At 57.5% G+C, this 20622-nt stretch overlaps 2 protein-coding genes across 4 annotated transcripts in view; one reads left to right on the forward strand and one right to left on the reverse strand.

Annotated features, from left to right (window-relative positions):
- The window catches only part of EPN2 (epsin 2), a 68256-nt gene that overhangs the window by 18305 nt on the left and 29329 nt on the right, over positions 1-20622 (forward strand). For all 3 annotated transcript variants that reach the window (XM_061176450.1, XM_061176452.1, XM_061176451.1), the window contains exon 2: positions 14737-15500. In XM_061176450.1, the coding sequence (XP_061032433.1) occupies positions 14906-15500 (595 nt within the window). In that variant the 5' untranslated portion in view covers positions 14737-14905. The remainder of the gene's footprint in view (positions 1-14736; positions 15501-20622) is intronic.
- LOC133080418 (peroxiredoxin-1-like) lies at positions 9070-12683 on the reverse strand. Its single transcript, XM_061176314.1, has 4 exons — positions 12435-12683; positions 12107-12301; positions 11320-11444; positions 9070-9685 (listed from the first exon to the last, which is right to left on the reverse strand). Exons 1-4 carry the CDS (start codon positions 12681-12683, stop codon positions 9070-9072), a joined length of 1185 nt encoding a protein of 394 aa, XP_061032297.1.

Here is a 20622-nt window from a genome sequence, read left to right on the forward strand (position 1 = left end):
ATACGTGATTTATGTACCACACAATAAGGTTCACTCATTTGAAATATATAGTTGAAAAGCTTTTAGTATATTTAGCGTTGTGCAACCATCCGTGTAATCTTACTTTAGAATATTTCATCACCCCCAAAAGAAACCCCGTACCCATTAAGCAGTCACCCCTTTCCCCCTCGTCCCCCAGCCTCTGGCCACTGTCGGTCTGCTTTCTGTCTCTGGACTTGCCTGTTCTGGACGACTCGTAGAAATGGAGCAGTTTGTGGCCTTGCGTGTGTGCTTCCCTCGGCGTGTTTTCACAGTTCACTGTGTGGAAGCAGGTGCCTGCACCTCCTTACGCGTTCAGGCTGAATGCTGTTCCGCTGTATGGATATACCACGTTTTATTATTCTATTTACCCATTCATCTGTTGAAGGGAAGCTCTTTCCACTTTCTGGCTGTTACGAGCGATGCTGCTGTGAGCTCCGTGGGCACCGTGTCCTTTCTCTTGGGTAGAGACACGGGCCTGCACCACCCCCATGCTGGGGAAGGAACGTGGAGAACTGCACACTGGCCTCTAAAGTGCTGGACACAAAGCGACACACGTCACTTCTGCCACATTGTACTGGCCAGGGCCGTGGCTGACCCAAGGGGGGGTTGGGGAACGCAGTTCTGTCCCAGGCCCTGGAAGCCGCAGACTAGAAATGTTCGGTGCACAGAACTAATGACTGCAGAGAGGGGAAGCGGGCATCCGGGGGCCCGGGGGAAGGATCCTGTCTGGAGGGGTCACTAGCAAGGTGGAGCTCCAGGGTGAGAATTACCTGCCTCTGATGGGTCCGCCTTGAAAGCTGGTTGGTGGAGAGACCTTGAGTCTTCCAAGGAGCAGCTTAGAAGTGTGTGGTGGTCTTGGAGAGGACAAGGGCAGCCTCATGGAAGGAACGCTGGGCTCCGGGGCTGAGGACCGGGCTCCCTGAGCTTTCCCGGCAGGAGCTGGGGCTCAGCAGGGGAGTGCAGAGCTCACCCACCCTCTCTTCTCGCCTGTAAAATGCCTCCTTTGCGGGATGTGGCACACAGTGGGCTGTTACGAAAGGCAGCTGTCACCTTGGTGAGTTTGGCCAGCAGCAGTGGAGCCTGCGGTCACGGAGTGAACGGGCCTGGCCTCCCCGGGTCTTGGTCCATCTTCCCTGGGAAGCACGGATGTGCCGAAGGACCGCCCTGCCCTCCCCCTGGTGACGCCGGGCTGGCTGAGGGAGGAGGAGGCTGGTGGCCAGTGAGTATTCTGGGGCAAGTAGACAGCTCTCCCATAAAATCCAGTGTTTTCTGGACAGACCTGCGTATGCGCCCTCGTCCGTGCTGGAAGCGCACTCCTTTATTATTATTTTTCTAAACAAAGTAGCACAAAGGCAATGTAAACATTGTTTGAACAAAAGCATTTGGCTAATGGAGATAAAACCAAAAGGAAAATAACAACTTTAATTTCTTTCTGGCTTTTGTGTTTTGACATTTAGCAGCGTACTTCTAATCTTTTAAGAATTTGAAAAAAATCACACGTTGTGGAAACCGCAGTTTGTTCCTGCGTGTTCACTTAGTGTGAAACGGACTCGGCGCCCGCCTTGCCCGACCTCGGCCTCTCCTGGAGGGTGTGGCGGGGGACCGCGGGGCCGAGGAGGGTCCGGCAGAGGCGCGCTGCGGACCCCGTAGGAGGGGCGGAGGGCTCCACCTCCGTCCACGCGGCTCTTTCAGGTCGGCATCTGTGGGGCCTCGAAGGCTGCCACTGCGCTTCCCGGAGGAGGTGACCACCCGTGACGCTGGGGCCAGCCATCTTTCCACTCCGACCGGCTGTTGTTTTTAAACCGCAGCAGTATCGTAGGCCGTGTGTCCTGCTCCGCAAGACGTCTGTGGGTCCTGGACTTGGGCGTCAGGTGAGGGTGGGGAGAGCCGCCGAGATCGGGGGCGGCGTGTGAGCAGGTGGGATCGAGTCGTTCCTTCCCGCAGCAGATGTGTGCCCGGCTCCGTGCCAGGCCCTGTGAGGCAGCCCAGTGTGCAGACAGTCGGGGCCTCTGTCCCCTGAGAGCCCGCAGTCCAGAGGTCGGGGGAGGAAGGAGGGAGAGGCGGGGGAGGGCCGGAAGCCGGCCGCGGCAGGCGGGGGGCGCTCAGGGAGGGGGAGGTGGTGGCGATGGGCTCAGTGTCGTGCCACGGGGGCCTGGGCCTCCATGCAGCAGGCCTGGGCGGGCCGTGCGCTCCCACACAAGGGTGTCTGAGCTGTTGGTCGGCGTAACAGGACGCGTGCGGCTCTCCCAGCCTGAGGCTGGCTTCGCGCCACATCCTCTGGACTCCCTGCATCCCTGTCAGTTAGCATCGCTCCCTGAGACCCTCAGCTCTCGCCTCCCCTGCGCTGGATGGTTCTCCTGTGTCTCTGCCCCGCTCCTGGCCCTTCTTGGACTTCACTGATGGCCACTCGCCTCCTCTGACTTGTGCCCTCATCCCTGCTCTCCTGGGCTCCTCCAGCGCCCCTCCCAGCCCTCCGCACCAGCTGCCCCTTGGCCGTCTCCATCCTCCATGCCTGTCCTGCCAGTACCTCCAGCTACGTTCGCCTGAAATAAAACTACTTGTTCTGCCTCTTTCCTTCTCCTGAAACCGGCTCACCCTCCGTACCTTGACATCCTGTTAAAGGTGCCTCTGTGTCCCTGCCATTCCCGCCGGCCTCTGGTGTGGGCTCCGCATGCTTCCTGCCGCCCCCACCCCGCAGTCTGCCTGCCGCGGCTCCATCGGGACTGCAGAAGCCCCGCCTCGGCGGCGCCACCTCTCTGCCCCCGACACGCAAACCCACTCCAGTAGCTTTGACTGCAGCAGTGTATCTTAAAATAATTTTAAGTGGTAGCAGTTGAACGTTACTCATCTTAATAGTTTTTTATCTACAAAATGCCATGGTGCCTTTGGCGGTTCCTCAGAAAGTTAAACAGAGAGCTGCCACGTGACCCAGCAGCCCTGCTCCTTGGTATCTGCCTGGGAGAACTGAACATACGTGTCCACACAAAAACTTGTACGCAAAGTTCACAGCAGCGTTATGCATAACGGCCAGGAAATGGAAACAACCCAGGTGCGCTCCAGCTGACAAGTGGGTAAATAAAATGTGGTCTATCCATACGATGGAAAATTACTCCTCCATAAAAAAGAATGAAGTACTGATAGATAGTGCAGTGTAAATGAACCTTTAAAATATGCTAAGTGAAAGGAGCCAGACACAAAGGCCACATACTGTGTGATTTCATGTATGTGAAATGTCCAGAATAGGTGAATCCACAGAGACAGAAAGCAGGCTGCTGGTTGCCTGCCGGGGGCTGGGGGAAAGGAGGAGTGGGTGGTGACTGCCGACATGCAGGGTCTCCTTGGAGGGATGAGAACGCCCACCACGGCCACGGTTATCCAACACAGTGAGGGTGCTAAATTGAGTGTGAATTGTACACTTTAAAATGGTGAATTTTATCTCTATAAAAACAAATAGAAATATAAAAACAAAACAATAGAAAAACAACCCCTCCCCCAAATGCCGTAACAGTGATACCTGATTTCATGTACGTTATTACTTAATGCAGGTATTTGAGTTTAAAAGTAAATTGAAGATGTGGCACATATATACAATGGAATATTACTCAACCATAAAAAGAAACGAAATTGAGTTATTTGTAGTGAGGTGGATGGAGTTAGAGTCTGTCATACAGAGTGAAGTAAGTCCAGAAAGAGAAAAACAAATACAGTATGCTAACACATATATATGGAATCTAAGGGAAAAAAAAAAAAAGTCATGAAGAACCTAGTGGTAAGACGGGAATAAAGACACAGACCTACTAGAGAATGGACTTGAGGATATGGGGAGGGGGAAGGGTAAGCTGTGACAAAGTGAGAGAGTGGCATGGACATATATACACTACCAAACGTAAAATAGATAGCTAGTGGGAAGCAGCCGCATAGCACAGGGAGATCAGCTCAGTGCTTTGTGACCACCTAGAGGGGTGGGATAGGGAGGGTGGGAGGGAGGGAGATACAAGAGGGAAGAGATATGGGAACATATGTATATGTATAACTGATTCACTTTGTTGTAAAGCGGAAACTAACCATTGTAAAGCAATTATACTCCAATAAAGATGTTAAAAACAAAAAGACTATGGGATAGGGAAAAAAAAATTAAAAATAAAAGTAAATTGATTTAGGGACTTCCCTGGCGGTCCAGTGGTTAGGACCCAGCACTTTCACTGCCGAGGGCCTGGGTTCGATCCCTGGTCCGCGAGCTAAGATCCCACAAGCTGTAAGGCATGACCAAAAAAAAAAAAAAAAAAAAAAAAAAATTGATTTAAAGAAAAATATTAAGCAAACAATAGTGCAGTTTACAATAAGAATGAAGGAGAGAATTCCTAAGACAGCACCTGGCACATTGGAGACGCCCTGTTGAGTGTTAACCATTATTACTGTTACTTGGAGGATTTGGCAAAAATCTGGAAGGTGAGTGACCGAGGTCGGCAGGTCCAGATTCCTTAGCGTGCCGAGTGAGGCCCGCAGACGTCCCCACGCCTCGTCACCGCCTCCCTCGTGCCCTGCCGTCCCCCCATCCTCCCACGGCTCTGCCTTGGTTGCGTGGATGTCCCAGCCCAGACGAGGAGCCGCGTCGTATGTTTGTTTCCCCGTGAGCACCGTTCTTTAAGCACCGAGTGTGTGAAAAGTACTTGTTGAATCTAGTATCAGCTAAACCGTTCATCTCTCTTTGCGCTGTGATGATGAAATGATGTTATAAGAGCAAAAGTATTTTTAAAATACAGTTCAGAGGACACTTGTACACCCTGTGGAGTAGTTCTGCTCCCAGGAACGTGGTCTAGAACACTTGGTACACGAGTCCCAGGGGACACATGTGCACACACCAGCACTGTTCACGATGGCGAAAAGGTGAACTCGGTCTAGGTGTCCACGGACAGGAGAGGGAGTGGGGAGACTTACACGTGAGCACAGGCAGCTGCCGTACGGCAGGGACACGGATGAGCCACCCAGACACGCAGCCACACGTGTGGACAAGTCTCAGAGACGTAGTATCGACGCCGGAGCAGGTTGTGGAAGTGGTACAACATGTGTGGTAAGATCATTTTCTTTTTTAAAAAGCAGGGGATAGAGGAACTCAGAACCCGAGCTGTTTGCTGGGAGGGGGAAGGGGCCTGGGTGACAGGGGTGCCTCGTCTGTGCCCCACATGTGGTTGGCGCTTCTGCTTTTGTATATGCCCAACAGCATGTCACAAACACTTAAGAGGACAGAGGAGCGGCAGGAAGAGCTTCAGGCGGGTGCGCCTTTTCTGGGCCAACCGTGACATTTGAGAGCCCAGTGAGTGTTGCAGAGTAACACCCTGGGCAGGTCTCCAGCAGAGGGGAAGGAGGGAAGTTGCACTTTTATTCTGAACCAAAAGAGGAAGCTTACCTTTCATCACCGAGACCCGGTTTTTCCTGGTGGTATTTCAGATGACGGCTGTTTTAAAGGAATAATCAGCGTTCTTGGGTTGTTACAGCCCGTGTGGCTGATTTAGCAGAAGACACGGTTATAGCCAAAGAGGTACCGTTTCTTAAGGGTGTGAGTTCTGAAGGGCTAATTTTTAAAAAAATAAATTTACTTATTTATTTATTTTTGGCTGCATTGGGTCTTCGTTGCTGCGCGCGGGCTTTCTCTAGTTGGGGTGAGCGGGGGCTACTCTTCGTTGAGGGGCGCGGGCTTCTCATTGCGGTGGCTTCTGTTTCTTGCTGAGCATGGGCTCTAGGCATGCGGGCTTCAGTAGTTGTGGCGTGTGGGCTCAGTAGTTGTGGCGCACGGGCTTAGTTGCTCCGCCGCATGTGGGATCCTCCCGCACCAGGACTCGAACCCGTGACCCGTGCATTGGCAGGCGGATTCTTAACCACTGTGCCACCAGGGAAGTCCTCCAGGAGGGCTAATTTTTAAATCATTTTGGAGTCTCTGGTACCTGAGGCTCCCACCGTGCCGGATTTCGTCGTGTTGCCGTCTGTGGGACCTGACATGTCCCAGGGTGAAGCTTTCTCGGGAGAGCGTTAAAGGCCCCCTTCTTTGTGGGCTGCCCTGGAAGGAGCTGGGAACGCCAGGGTCCGATCCCGCGACAGCGCCACACCGCTCAGAACTCGCGTCCGCACGCGGGTGGGGCTGGGCCCCTTCCAGTTGTAGCATCTTTGCTCCTGCCAGCTTGGTTTGGTGAGCTGGACAGGATGTCCTGTGGCCGGCTGAACAGGGGGTAGGAAAACAGTTGCTTCTCTGCCATCTTTTGGCCTCTTCAGCACCTAGACAGGAGGGGCCCTTCTAGGCTTCCGGATTCGGTGAGGAAAAATTCATTGTTCTTATGACTTTGAGCATTGGATTTGTCTGAAGCTAAACAGAATAAGAATAGAGATTAAGAGGGTGGGACCAGAAGCCAGAGGTCTGGGATCAAATCCTGGTCCTACCACTTGCTGGCCTGTAGCTTAGGCCAATTACTTACCTCTCTGTGCCTCGACTTCCTCGCCCATGAAATGAGGGTAAGAAGAAGAATTACTCCCCGTAGAATTCTTACACGGTTCAGTGAGTGGATACGCCTGGCATACAGTCAGGGCTCAGTCAGGATTCTCCAGTTTCTGTTTAGAGAGCCTCTTCTATTTTCAGTTTCTATTCTAAGCCTGTTCTCTTACTAGTATCAGAGAGTTAGCACATCTGAGACCTTGCTTGGAAATGCCAGCCACACAGGAGAAGAGCTGGAGCCGGCGCCCGTGTTTAAAGGTTGTGCGTGTGGTCAGGCACCTTCTGCCCAGCGCGTTCTCCCTGGGCCCTTGGTGCTTCTGTAGGCTCGTCCCCCTGCCGTGGACGTTGTCTCCAGGCTGTCCTCGGGGGGCTGCTGAGAAACACCCTCAGAGACACACTCACCTTGGCACAGCCGGGAACAAGCAGGTGTCTGGACCCCTGTCACGCAGCGCTGAGCAGCGGCCGTCCTCGCTGTGTCCCCTGGCCTCCGGTCACCGCTGGAAAGGCAGGGTGTAGGTCCCTGTGGCTAGACAGGAGGCGTCCGTCCTCGCCTCGCACGCTGCCCAGGCTGCTGCTCCTGAGCCCAGGCTGGCGGGGCTTCGGGGCCTCCACTCCCCTCGGGGTGTGCTCGGTGCAGGTTTGTCCATCCCTGTCCTCGGGTCTGGCGTCGTGAGCTTTTAACCACGTAGTTTGGTTTTACGTGTTTGGTGAGCGGAGCAGCTGTTCTGCCCCAAGTGACAGAGATCCCGAGGGAGACTGAGTGGGAGACTGGCCCGAGGTGTGAACCCCGGTGTCTGAGTAGGGGGGGCGGGGGTGCTGTTTTCCTTTCTTTCCCTCTGTGTTCATTCACTCAGCACACGTCAGAGCGCTCCCGGGGTCAGAGCGCTCCCGGCGTCGGGCTCTGTCCTCGGCGCCGAGGACACAGCGGTGACGAGGGGCAGGGCCCGGCGCTCGCGGGGGGAGCAGACAAACGGGGCATAAGCAGGAAGCTGTCCAACAGAGAGAGGGGCTCTGCCGCACGTGGAAAGTGGTGACTTGGGAGAGTGACGTGTGGTCCCGAGGAGGCGAGGTCTAAGCTGACAAGAAAGAGCCGGTGTAGCGGCAGTGCCGGGAGGTGGCAGGCGGAGGAGACAGCAGGTGCAGGCAGGTCGTTCCAGGGACCAGGGACGTGCCGGGGAAGAGGGCGCAGCATGTGGGTGGCACACGAAGAGCTCACCTTCCCAGTGCACCCGTCTTCTGGTCTCTGGGGCTCTGGTGCACCCCCCGCGCGGCCTGGGCTGGGCCTCTGAGGCCCCGTGGACATCAGCCGTCACTCCCTGAAGCCGTGGGAGCCCCCTTCCTGCACGGCCGCGTGGGGAGAGTTGGATGTGACCTCCCGGCCCTGCTGGTTTAAGGGCCGAGGTGAGCAACTGCCCTTTCTTCTCACGGCCTTGGTTTGCACTTACACAGCATGCAGGCACCCGTTCCTTACCCGCACGCGGGCTTCCTCTGGGCGAGCATCTTGAGCTCCTTTTGAGAACAGTGTCAAGTCGCTGCTGAGCCTGAAACCGGGTCTGTGGGATTCTGGCTGCGGGGTCCACAACCCCCGCTTTGGCTTCCGCTCTCCCGCAGGCTCCTCAGGACATGGCGACAGCTCAGCACTTAGCGCCACCACAGTGACCAGCCAGGTCTAAATTAAGCATGAAATCATGGGAATTCTAAATTTTCCCATGTAGCTCTTTTTTTTTCCCAAATGTCTCAAGCTGGAAAATTCTACTGATCAAACTGTAATCCATCGCTGGGCCTGCCCGGTGGGGTGGGTATGAAGCCATCGGTTGCCCCCCCCCCAGTCTCTGGGTGGCATTGCCACCTACCATTAGTGGGTATTTCTGGTAGCAGAGTCACAGCATGTTAGAATGGAGAGTCTGGCCCGGGGCTCACACGTGTGCCAGCTGCCTTCCTTGGAGGGGGGCCGCGTTGCGAGGGCCGCTCTTCATACTCCACGGCCCCCGGGAAGCCGCACAGGCCAAAGAAACATCCACCGCTAGGCTTCTTGCCGGAATTCCAGCCTCTCTGTGGCTGACCTGGGGCAGGGGCTGCCCGTGACACCACGGAGACGGCAGGGAATTGAGCCACATGTCGGAAAGGGCCTGGGGACGGGAGGCTTGGGCAGGTCGTCCGGTCCGGCCTGCCCCGTCACTTGAGGAGCGGGAGGCTGGGCCTGGCCTGGTCCCCGCGCGCCCGGCTCCTGCTTCTGTACGCCCTACCGCTCCATGCTGACGGCTTTCTGGCCGGGTTTATTTATTTATTTTTCTCCTCGGCTCAAGTTTAATAAAACTACAAAAGACCAAAAGTGATACCCTACTACTAGATACATCAGTTTGCCTGCCCCATAATACTGCTCAGGCCATTCCCTCCAGAGGAAGCAAGGCTGGCCTCCCCAACCCCTGCAGGAAAGGCCTGTCCTGTCCCACAGCACATCTGGGCTGAGTGTAAGGTCTTGTGTTTGAAGCATGACAGTAGTACAGAAGAGGTTTTGTTCTCATGGCCCCCTACTGCAGCCTGGCCCTAAAATGGCCCAGCGCTCACTTCTGCTTAGAGAAACATTCTTGGCTCTTCTGGACATCAGGCTTGATGGTATCGCTGCCAGGATTCCAGCCAGCTGGGCACACTTGCCCATGTTTGTCAGTAGACTGGAAGGCCTGAACTAGTCGCAGCGTCTCATCCACAGAATGGCCAACAGGAAGGTCATTTATGGTGATCTGTCGAAGGATACCTTTATCATCAATAATAAAAAGGCCCCTGAATGAGATGCCTTCATTGGCCTTTAAGACCCCATGGTCCTGAGCAATGGTGCACTTGGGGTCTGATATCAACGGAATGTTCTTGGGTCCCAGTCCTCCTTGTTTCTTGGGTGTGTTGATCCATGCCAGGTGACAGAAGTGAGAATCCACAGAAGCACCAATCACTTGGCAGTTGAGTTTCTTAAGTTCCTCTGCCCCATCACTGAAAGCAGTGATCTCCGTGGGGCACACAAAGGTGAAGTCAAGAGGGTAAAAGAAGAACACAACATATTTTCCTTTGTAGTCAGATAGGCTGGTATCTTTGAACTGACCATCTGGCATTACAGCAGTTGCTTTGAACTGGGGGGCACGGTGCCCGATTTTGGCATTTCCTGAAGACTTATTGCTCTCAGCAGTTCTCACAGACAAACCACAGAGGACAGTCAGGAAGGAGACACGCTGGCCGGGTTTTTTAAGAATGCTGTCCGTGGTTGGTCATTTGCAAAACTGCTCTGAGGAGTGGCAGAGGTGAGGGAGCGTTACGGAGTTCTTTGTCGTCTGTGGCACGTTTGTGCATCCACTTGGCCCAGCCGTCAGGATGTTTGATCCTCGACCCTGGGAGGGAGGTGCAGCTTGTCACGCCCCCTTTCCTAAGTGACTGCGCTGTCGGATGCCCAGAACCGTGTCTCCCGACCCCGGTCCTTGCTTCACATCATCTTTTAAAATGACCACATTTCAACACCTGTGTAATCTGCACCCAGGGCTGCTCTTCCCAGAGACTGAATGATTGGCCACATTGGTAAAGAAAAACGAAATTCCTCATGTGTGTTTTCAGTACTGATTTCTACTTTTAGAAAAATCAAGAACAGGTAAAGTCATAGGAGGATGTCTGACATTGAATTTTCCTGTGCTTGTTCCACGACTGTCATGTCTTGGGAGAAGCCCCCAGGTGGCTCTTTGAGGGGGTGGTTAGAGGGGGCAGGGGTCATCCAGCATGTGGGCAGTGCCGTCAGACCCCACTACAGCCAGTTAACTGGCACCCCGGGGCTCTTCCTGTGTGGGCGGTTTCACTGTACCTGCTTTATCATCTAGAAGTTAAGTCTCCGTTTTTGCAATTCTTTCAGTATATGAATGCAAAGTTTTCTTTAAGCCCACTTTTGGGATAGAGATATAAAATTTGATTTCTCTACCCAACAAGGAGTCGTTGGGATATGGATGCCATGTTCAGTGAGTGAGGAGGACATTTCCTTTTCTGGCTGGCCCTCTGCTCCCCCCACCCCGTGGGTGTGAAGGCTGTCACCTGCCTTGGGAAAGTCGCAGGAGGCTGCCAGATGCAGATAGTGTGAGCTGCCGTCTGGAGTACATTCGTTCAGTGGGATCTACTGCTTGTGACTGGCCTGGCCTGTGACTGTTAGGTTTGGGGAGGCGAGAGGCGTTTGCCGCCTTTCCCTCATAGCTGGTCCTGGTCCCTGATAATGATCCCTGATCCCTGAAAAGCCCCCAAAATCTCCGTGGGGGTTTGGTGGAAACCCCGACCAACTGCATCTTCTCCGTGCCTGGCCAGCCATGCCCCATCACAGAAGCACGATAGCCGAGGCACACGTGGGCTTTGACCAGGGACCCACCTGGGCTGCGGGACCACGGGGAGCTTCTCCCTCCCACGGTCGGGGTCGGAGACTCTAGATTTGGAAGGAATTTCCCCACCCAGCTCTGCAGGCCCTCGGAGCATGTTTTTATGGAATTCTTCTTGCCCCCAGGGGCATCACTCCAGCCTTGGAATTTTTTGTTTGTTTTTTTTAGTTTTGTTCTATTTGCTGTTTTATTCCGTCTATTTCTAGTCTCCACTGTCGGTCGAATTCTGGTTGTGTTTTCAGATATGCCAGAATTTTTCTGCCCTAGCCTGTCCTCAGCAAATGTGATCCAGCGGTTACTTTATGGTCATCATTACAAGCTGCTCTCGAAAAAGAGTGATGATCCCGGAGTTCGGCTGGGATGCCTGCGTGTCGAGGACTAAGGGATGCAGCTCCGCGGTCGGCCTGGGCTGCGGGTCACCTGTGGCTGGGGGCCTGGTTGGGGTCCCCGCGCCTGTCCTGGAGGCTCTGAGCGCGCTCTTCGGCTGTTGCCCAGGACGGAGCGCACAGGCTGCAGGTGACACGTGGCCGCGGGGGCTCCTGCAGCTGTGAAGTGCAGGGTGAGGGGCTTCGGGCACAGGTGGGCCCACGGGTTCAGGCAGTGTCCTGTCCTGCTCCGGCTCCATCCTTGGCCCCTGCTTGCTGCTGTGCAGGCTCAGCAAGCTGGAAACGGAAGGCGAATCGAGGAGGAAGGTTTGGACAGTGGAGCCTGCAAGCTATTCAGAAAAGAGCGAGAACAGACCAGAACTCAGGTCTGGGTGTGCACTTGGGGAGTGTCGGGGCTTTGAGGGGAGCCCCGGCGGGCGTTTGCTGGCAGGAAGATGTCTGGGCGTTTACAGTCAATCCTGGGGTTGAGGGGGGAGGTTTTAAAATGGGAAAACGAGGTCTGAGGTCTGCGGGGCGAGTGGGATGGACCCACAGTGCCCGCCTCCTCCGTTGAGGGCCCAGGAGGCCCCTCACAGCGCCAGAGACTCACCTGCAGTCTCAGGTGAGGCAGGCGCAGAGCAGGTGGGCCCTGAGGGTGGTTCCTCGGAGGCACCTTTGGGGCCTCTTCCCCTTCAGGAGTTGCTTACCCCCATCTCGCCCTTTCTGTAGCTTTAGGAAAACAGCACGTGCTCGCGGTACATTCCTGTGCTTTCTCTGACGGTAACAAGTATTTCATTAGCTTTTCCCCTCTCAAAGCCGAAGTATTTCAGAGAGACTGCTACCAGGTGTCCTTGCAAGTTGGGCCGTAGCCCTTCTTTCTCAGCTGTCCGGGTTCCTTTCCCAGCCTGGGTCCGGGAGGGCGGAGGCACCCCGCCCTCGCTCGCGAGAATGGCTGCCTTTTCTCTGCCACCAAAGGCCTGGGAGGCTCGGGGGGTGCCCTGGCCGGGCCTCGCGGCCTCCCCCGGGAGGGCACCGGCCTAGAGGACGGGCGGCAGAGCCCGACGCAGCATCTCTCCCCCAGGAAGTGGTTTCTTTTCATTACATCTTTAACCATTTGAGGCCTGTTTCCCAGGACCGTTGCTCTCGTGCTTCCTCGGAGTGCCTCCTGACCTGGAGGAAGGTGGCCGGGGTCCCTCCAGCCCACCTGCTTCTCCGAGGAGCAGGGCGCTCGTGCCTGCCGAGCCCCCAGTGGGTGATAGACAAAGTGCCGGGTGGGCGCGGGCCCTGGGGACCTCGGGTGTGACTGGTGACGCTGGCGAGCGTTGGCCCTGGGACGTCGGAGCCCTTCCCCTTGGAGGCCCGTCCTCTCTCGCCGGCGTGGACGGCCAGCCTGGTCACATCACGCACGCAGGTCCCCATCAGAGCGCCTGGCCCTGGTCCTGGGACACACGGTAGAGGGCTTGTGAGAGCCGGTCGGTCAGTGAGGGGGCAGGCTGTGCCCACCCACGCGGAAGCCCGTGTGCTCTGTGGCTTCAGAAGGAAGTAGCCTTCCTGGCCTGCTGAGGGGCACGTGTGCGACTGTCACTAGGGTGGGTTTCTGTGCTCTCCCGTCTGCTGGCCCCCTGTGCGGAGTGGGCGTTTCCTGCGGCTTCCCCTCCTGACACTCTGTTCCCTCACTTCTGAGGCTGTGGATGGGGCCGGTGGGGGCCGTCCGTCGTCCCTCTGGCAGGAGCAGCCCAGCGTAGGGGCCGCGGCGAGGCGGCGGGTCCTCCCTGGGGGCCCGGGCTCCCCGTCTGCACCAGGGCCGGAATGATCCTTACCTGGAAGGCTTTTTGTGGACAGCTGGGCCCGAGGCCACCCGACTCCTTCCCAGGCCAGAGGCCCAGAGGCGGCTGGGGTGGGGTGGAGTGTGGGGCAGCTGCTGGCTTTGTCCCCGGGCCCGGCTGCACTGTTCTGTCCTTGGCGGCCCCTGTGGGCTCTGGGCTGTCTCCTCCTTCTCCAGGAGAGGAATCACCTAGCAGCCACTCCCCTTCCGCCTCCCAGAAGTCTCCCCCTTTGAAGACCTCCCTGAAGGTTATTTCTGCAGAAAGTGCTTTCCGTGCCTGCCTTTGTGGCCCCCAGCAGCCAGCTGAGTTGTTCTGGATTTGCATCCTCTGTCCCCTGCCAGACTGCGCCTTCCTGAGGGAAGGGACACTGTTTCTAATCTGTTTCATAAATCTATCAGCAGTGTTTATTATCCACGTCAGGTACAGTGCTGGGTGCTCACTGGTGACCAAGCCAGGTGGGATCCCCACACTCTGGACCAGAGCCCGTGGTCAGAGGCGTGGCCCTCACTCCAGCTCTGCAGAAGTTTCTTCCCTGGAGAGATGTGTTTGTGGCGAAGGGCTGGGTGGACCTGTTCATGTGTAACCCTCAGTTTTCTCCTCTGTGAAGTGAGGAAATTGGGGTAGAACCAGATTATTTGTAAGGTTGTACTGCACAGCTCGGGCCAGATGCCGGAGGCTTTTGAAAGCCCAGTGGAGGGCCCGAGCCCTGCTCTAGAAGGGGAGTTGGGAGCCTTTATAAGAAGTCAGAAGAAGTGGTCATGGAGAATCCCCCGCAGTTAGAAGCGTGGTGCCCAAGCCGGTGTAGACAAGCGTTAGATTGTTCTAGCTGGCTTTTGCCCGGCGGTGAAAGAAAAATACAATCAAAATACAATCGGGGACTTTCCTGAGAAGCCACCGCAATGAGAAGCCCACGCACTGCAACGAAGAGTAGCCCGCCCTCTCCACAACTAGAGAAAGCCCACGCGGCAACGAAGACCCAACGCAGCCAAAAATAAGTAAAATAAAATAAATAAATAAATTTATTAAAAAAACACAATCGCAGCAGAGCCGATCCAGTGGAAGTGTTTTGAAAATAGAACAGTAGTTACAGTGTTACTGCTTTCCTTCCAGAGGCTTAAACTTGAGTTTAAACTTTATTCCTTTTTTTTTTTTTTTTAAAGTTAACCATTTTGTAAATTTATTTATTTTTGCTGCGTTGGGTCTTCGTTGCATGTGGGCTTTCTCTAGTTGCGGCGAGCAGGGGCTACTCTTCATTGAGGTGTGCAGGCTTCAGTAGTTGTGGCTCACGGGCTCAGTAGTTGTGGCTCGTGGGCTCTAGAGCGCAGGCTCAGTAGTTGTGGCTCACGGGCTCAGTTGCTCCGCAGCATGTGGGATCTTCCCGGACCAGGGCTCAAAGCCGTGTCCCCTGCATTGGCAGGTGGATTCTTAACCACTGCGCCACCAGGGAAGTCCCAAACTTTATTCGTTTTTAACTTGTAATGTTGATCTTATTTTAGTTTTGAAGGGAAGATAGCATCTCTTTTGTCCTTGGGGGCTGGAGGACGTCCACTCACTGCCCCGGCTGACCAGTGCCTGCTGTTTGCAAAATGCTTGCCGTCCCGGGGGTGGGGGGCTCGTGCACAGTAACGTTTGTCTTCTTTCTCTAGGTCATGGCTTCCGGCTTCTCGGACCTGAGGCTCCAACAGAGGAAATGACCATCAGGGACCCTGCTCCAGACCCATTACGGAGACTGAACCTTCACGGGGTGCGAACCTGCCTGGGACAGGGAAGCTTCTCTCTTTGAAGGGCTTTACATTTGTCACAGAGAAAGTAAAGATGACGACTTCTTCTATCAGACGGCAGATGAAAAACATCGTGAACAATTACTCGGAAGCCGAAATAAAAGTCCGGGAAGCCACCTCCAACGACCCGTGGGGCCCGTCCAGCTCCCTGATGACGGAGGTCGCGGACCTGACCTACAACGTGGTGGCCTTCTCGGAGATCATGAGCATGGTGTGGAGGCGGCTCAACGACCACGGCAAGAACTGGCGGCACGTGTACAAGGCGCTGACGCTGCTCGACTACCTCATCAAGACGGGCTCGGAGCGCGTGGCCCAGCAGTGCCGCGAGAACATCTTCGCCATCCAGACCCTGAAGGACTTCCAGTACGTCGACCGCGACGGCAAGGACCAGGGCGTCAACGTGCGCGAGAAGGCCAAGCAGCTGGTGGCCCTGCTGAAGGACGAGGAGCGACTGAAGGCCGAGCGGGCCCAGGCGCTCAAGACCAAGGAGCGCATGGCCCAGGTGGCCACCGGCATGGGCAGCAGCCAGCTCACCTTCGGCCGGGGCTCCAGCCAGCCCAACCTCTCCACCAGCTATTCGGAGCAGGAGCACGGCAAGGCCGGGGGGTCGCCGGCCTCCTACCACGGCTGTGAGTAGTGGCCGAGCGCTGGGCACCGGGGCTGAGCCAGAGCTCGCGGCCCCTCCGTGCTCGCTGCGTTCTCGCTGCCGGCAGCCGACGGCAGCGCCCTCAGTCCGCCTGTAGTTATGGTCCCTTTATGGAGGCGCTTTTGGCCCCCGGGCCGCTCTGGCTCGGGGGTCCTGAGACCCTCTGCTGCTCTGGGGTCTGACTCTGGATGCGTGGGCAGGGCTGGCCCGGGGCGGGGGAAGGCGGGTGTGGAGGCCGAGTCGCCTGCTTCCTCCTGGGGCAGGTCTGCAGCGAAGGGCCTGGCCTGCTCCTGCTGCCTGGCAATGGGGGTTCGCTGTTCTGGATAATCTGCTTTCTTTGCAGAATCTCATATGCAGTGTCTTTCTAATGACTGGGCTGTGGGTCTCCTGACTGGCTCAGTGTCTGTTCTGCTTGAGCATCTTGGGGTGAGATGGCGTGTGTCTGCCTCACTTGTGGAGGGAGAGGGCAGAAACCTCTGCCGTAGCCAGCATGGGCGAGGCCTTCCCCACCTGTGGTCCAGAGTGGTTCGGTCGCACGGCTGGGTCCGTGCTGGCTGGGGCTGCTCTGTTTTCTCGTTTTGCATGTCGATGACTCTGGGTCTTTGCCCAGCGTTTGGAAGAGACTTCAGAAAATAGAAGTGGGGTTCAGGGCCTGACGGAAGCTGGTCCGGGAGCCACGTTGGCATCCTTGTCATTCGCCGACGTGGTCCCTGGAATGGCGCCTCTCTGCTTTCGCAGTTTGGTGGCGAGGCGGGGGTCCTGGCGGCCTGCGGGCTGGGGGATGCAGAAACTGTCTCTTCCAGCTGTGAAAACAGAAGTGCAGGTCACCGTACCCTTTGTTTTTGGAATAAGTGACACTGTCAGCATAAAACTTTTTTATTTTCTAAGGCAGTTGTTTGCAGTTTGACAAACCGCTGTCGACCTTGCTTAGTGCAGCAGGTTTCAGTAGCATTTTGAGAAGTGGCAAATAGGAGATTTGCATAGTAAGGTCAGACTGCCCGCCTCTGAGAATTCTCAGGGATTGTCGAGCTCAGAGAGATCCGCGTTTCTTGTCCCACTTGCAGGTTCTGTCGTTTTCCCACTTAGCTGAACGGCTCTGCTTAGGCAAAGTCTGTGACCTTCGTGAAACCCCTTGAAAGAAATGGAACCTGCACCCCAGGGGCTCTAGGGGCTGCCCCTGCGCTAGGTTGCACCATAAAAGGAAGATTGCCCTTAAGAAGCGAAGTTGTGTGTTTCCCTCAGGGAGCCCTTCTCCACCCGAGAAAGGCCCCTGCAGGTGGGCTGAGTCCCGGGCCCCTGGCCTCCTCTTGGGGGAGTGGCCACGTCTGGGCGCTGGGGGCTGCTCCTCTGGCCTGCCTTTTGCGGTCATTGTCGTCTAGGTGAGGCGGCGGCCCGTCCATCGGTCCGAGGGTGTTCCGGGGCAGGGAGGAGTGGGTGGGGCCTCGGGTCCGGTCCTGCCGGCCTTGGCCTCACCCACCCTGCCCGGCGCTGCTGTGGTCCCGGCTCATCCCCTGAGACCCTGAGCTCGAGCTGCACGTTCAGGGTCCATTCGCGGGGCCCGGCCTCTGCCGCTGCCTGTCCCTCTAACAGCCTGTCACTCACTGTGTGTGTGTGTCCCTGCCCCACAGCACCGGAGGCCTTGCTGTGTCCCCAGCACCGCACAGGGGCCCCGCTGGGTCAGAGCAAGGAGCCGCTGCTGCTGAGCCAGCGCCCGCCCTTCCTGCCCTGCCCGCCCGTCCCGGGGCTGCCCTCCTGCTGCGCTGGCGCCCGGGCCCAGCCCTGCCCGGCTTGGGCCCGGTGGCCTGGCCTGCGGCTGTGTGCGCTCGCCGTCGCTCCCCGCCTCTCGAGGCCCCGTGTCCTCCCCTCTCCCCAGAGCCCGGCCCCGCACTCCTGCCAGGGCCTCGGGGGCCGCTGTGCACCTAAGGCCTGGGGGACCGCTGGGCGCTCCCTGCATCCCGCTCCCTGAGGAACTGGAGGGGGGTCATGCTGGCCGCAGACCCGGGCGTGGGGAAGACCGGGCCGCCTGGCCGCGGTGTGTGGTTCCAGCCTCGCCCCGCCAGGCACACCCGGGCCTCGGCACCGGTGGCCGGGAGCCATCTCTGCAGTGCAGGGACACGTGCCGGGTGGAGGACAAAATGGGATGGCTTTTGCTTCTCGGCGAACTGCCGTCCTTCCTGAGATCCCCGTGACCGTGGGGAACAGAGTTAGCTGTGCTGCGATTCTAGGTCACGGTGTGTGAAGGTCCCTAACTCAATGGGTAACGAAAATGAGGCTTCTCTTTGGATTGATGAATGGTGTGTCCTGGACAGCCTCCAGCTGGGGCAGGCTAAACTGAAAACAGTTCTCAGGGTTGCCCACGAGGAAGTGCTCTCAGTCTGATCTGCCTTCAGTCCCCAGGGGCCCCGCCCCAGAGAAGAACGTCTTCCCTTCCCTTCTGCTCTTACTGGAAGGAGCGCCAGCGAAGCGCCTCTGTGCCGCTTCCCGACGACCTGGAAACGGTTCCGCTCATCGTGCCTCACACACATCGCCGGCCCCCCCCCCAGGTGCCCGTGTGATCGCCTTGTTGAGCTCTGGGATGTTTCCTTCGCGCCTGTGCTCCCCTCACCGTCTGTACTGGACTCCGCAGGGAGGACCAGCTTTGCAGTGTCGGGAGACGTGTTTCACAGGCTCCCCCCGGAAGGCCCGCTGGTGCGCCTGCAGGTTCCCAGTGCCCCCGGGGCCTACCCGTTGAGTAACTGGGGGGGTCTGTTTGTGTCCCCCTGGCCCCCAGCTCTCCTGGGACGCTTGCACGTGAAGCCCAGGCCCGGGCCGCCCCGCGCCTGGGCCCGTGGGTCCCCCCACTCGGCGCCCTCGCATACGCACTTCTGGCAAGTTGCTCCGCCCGCAGCCCACATGGAGTTCTCTTTTCCTTCAGCTCTGGAGAAACTAAGGGTAAAATGGGTGAGCGAGTTTGTTTTTAGACAGTTTCTCAAACCCTGGATGAGTTTTAGACAAACACGTGCTACGCGGTGTCACCCTTTTGAGTGCTTTCCTCTCCGTATCTCACACCCTCCCCATTGCGGGGCTGCCGGGGCTGTCCCGTGACTCCTTGCTGAGCCCTCACCTGAGTGCCACGCATAAGGAGTGAGCTTGACGTGGGCACACGGTGGGTCTGCTTTGAACACACTGGCTTGGAATCCAGCACGAGGAGTCCCACTGACCTGGCTGTCGGAAACTGGTCTCGTGAAGTGCAGGCTGTGATTCAGGGCAGACTTTCGTGAGGGGCCCAAGTCGGACCCCAGGCCCTGCAGGGGAGGCCTGGTGGGCGCGGTGCCGACTCTTGGCTGCTGCTCTGCCCACCGTGATCGTGTTTGAGGAGGGCTTCCTGTCGTGAGCTGCGCCCGTCGGCTCCTCTCCGGGTCTCCTCACTCCTTCCGGTCTCCCGCACACAGCTGCAGAGTTCTTTCCTTCCTCTGCAGCGCATGGCTGCAGTTCAGTGCCCGCTTTCAGATTGCTTTCCTTGCTGTTACCCACCCCCCTCTTAGAAATGACGCCCTGATCCCGGCTCGCGGAGAGCGCCCGTCCGTCCCAGGGGTCCCCGCAGGGTCCGGCGCAGAGCCCTGGACGCACAGACAGGTCCCCCTGCCGGGTTAGCCGTGCTGCTGCCGGCCTTGGGCACCCCCAGTCCCTCGTTCCCTCAGCAAGGGGCGTTTTGAGCTCCCACCGTGTGCCTCTGTCGTGTGCCCCCATCCCACTAACAGGGAGAGAGACAGTAAATGGTCGGCATTGTACTGCACGCTGCACCATGAATGCTCTGGAAACCCCAAACCCAACACAGCTCAGCGTGTGAGGAGTGGGGAGGGTGGTCCGAGTGCTGGGAAGGCCACAACAAGCCTGGACTGAAGGAGGAGGGCTGGGCTGTGGAAGGTCTGGAAGGGCATCCCAGGCAGGTGGAGGGCGGAGGGCTGGAGCAGTGGGCAAGGCTGGGCCCGAGGGACGGGGAGCGGCCACACGTTGGTAGATGGATGGAGGGCCTCCGGGTCATCGAAAGCCCTTTGGCTTTTACTCAGTTAGCTGGGAGCAGGGGAGGGTTTGGAACCGAGGAGGGATTGGATCCTGCTGAAGGGTGAGAAGGCTCACAAGGACCCTCTGGCTGTGTGGGGGGCCAGGCGGGCCCAGGGAGGCTGGTGGGAGACCCCTGCCTTTCCCCAGGTGAGAGATGACGGTGCTGGACCTGATGGGGCTGAGGAGGCCTGGGCACACTTTAAAGCAACGGGGTGGGTGCGCCCAGGGCTGAGAGGTGGTGGCTGCCAGCCAGTGGTCCCCGGTATCGGGAAGGCAGGGCCAGCCAGCTGGCGGGGAGTGTGCCCAGACCTCCGGGGCCTTCCACCTGGCTTTGGGCCCCATGTCGGCTGATTGCTCCCAAAGGGGTTGGGCGAGGAATTTGGCGGGAGACGGGACTCACTCGGGAGCCCGTCTCGCCGGAGCCGGTGTGTTCTGCACGTCGCGGGAGCCCTGATCTTCGGTGGCAGCGAGTGTCCGGCACAGGCCGGCGCTGACTGTCACGTCTTCAGGTGGGAAATCGAATCAAGAGGCTGGTTGGTAGTGCCAGCAGACCCTGGGAGGTGGCAGTTTTAGTGACACGTCTGTCCAGGCGGCAAATGTCAAAGGTGTTCGTTCTTGCCTCTTGGGCTTGGGCCCCCAGCGGGGCCTGAATGTGCCGTGGCGAGGCCTCCGCGTGGCTGGGCTGCTCGGGGCTGCAGTGCCTGCAACAGCCGGAGGCTGGCGGTCCCCGTTCACTTCCTGTAGGAGGCGGCGGGGCGGGGGTCGTTGGCGAGGACACTGAGGTGGACTCGCTCCCCCAGATCCACTCGGTCGTAGCAGTCAGGCCAGGATCTGAACCCAGAGCCCTGGCAGTTTTACGATTGTGTGGTCCACCTCGTGTAACACTGGTTACTCCACGGGGCCCTCTGGTTGTCAGAGAGGGTGAGGTTGAAACAGCTGTCAGAGCTGCTGATGCGGGTTGTCAGTTAGGCGATTGATGTTGCCATGTGCCAGGGGAGACGGAATGTGTGGCTGCAATAGCTACAGCTGTCCCTTTGTCTTTAAAGCATCCTTTGTAAAAG

This window comes from Eubalaena glacialis, chromosome 19 (assembly GCF_028564815.1).
Source record: "Eubalaena glacialis isolate mEubGla1 chromosome 19, mEubGla1.1.hap2.+ XY, whole genome shotgun sequence".
Taxonomy (NCBI): domain Eukaryota; kingdom Metazoa; phylum Chordata; class Mammalia; order Artiodactyla; family Balaenidae; genus Eubalaena; species Eubalaena glacialis.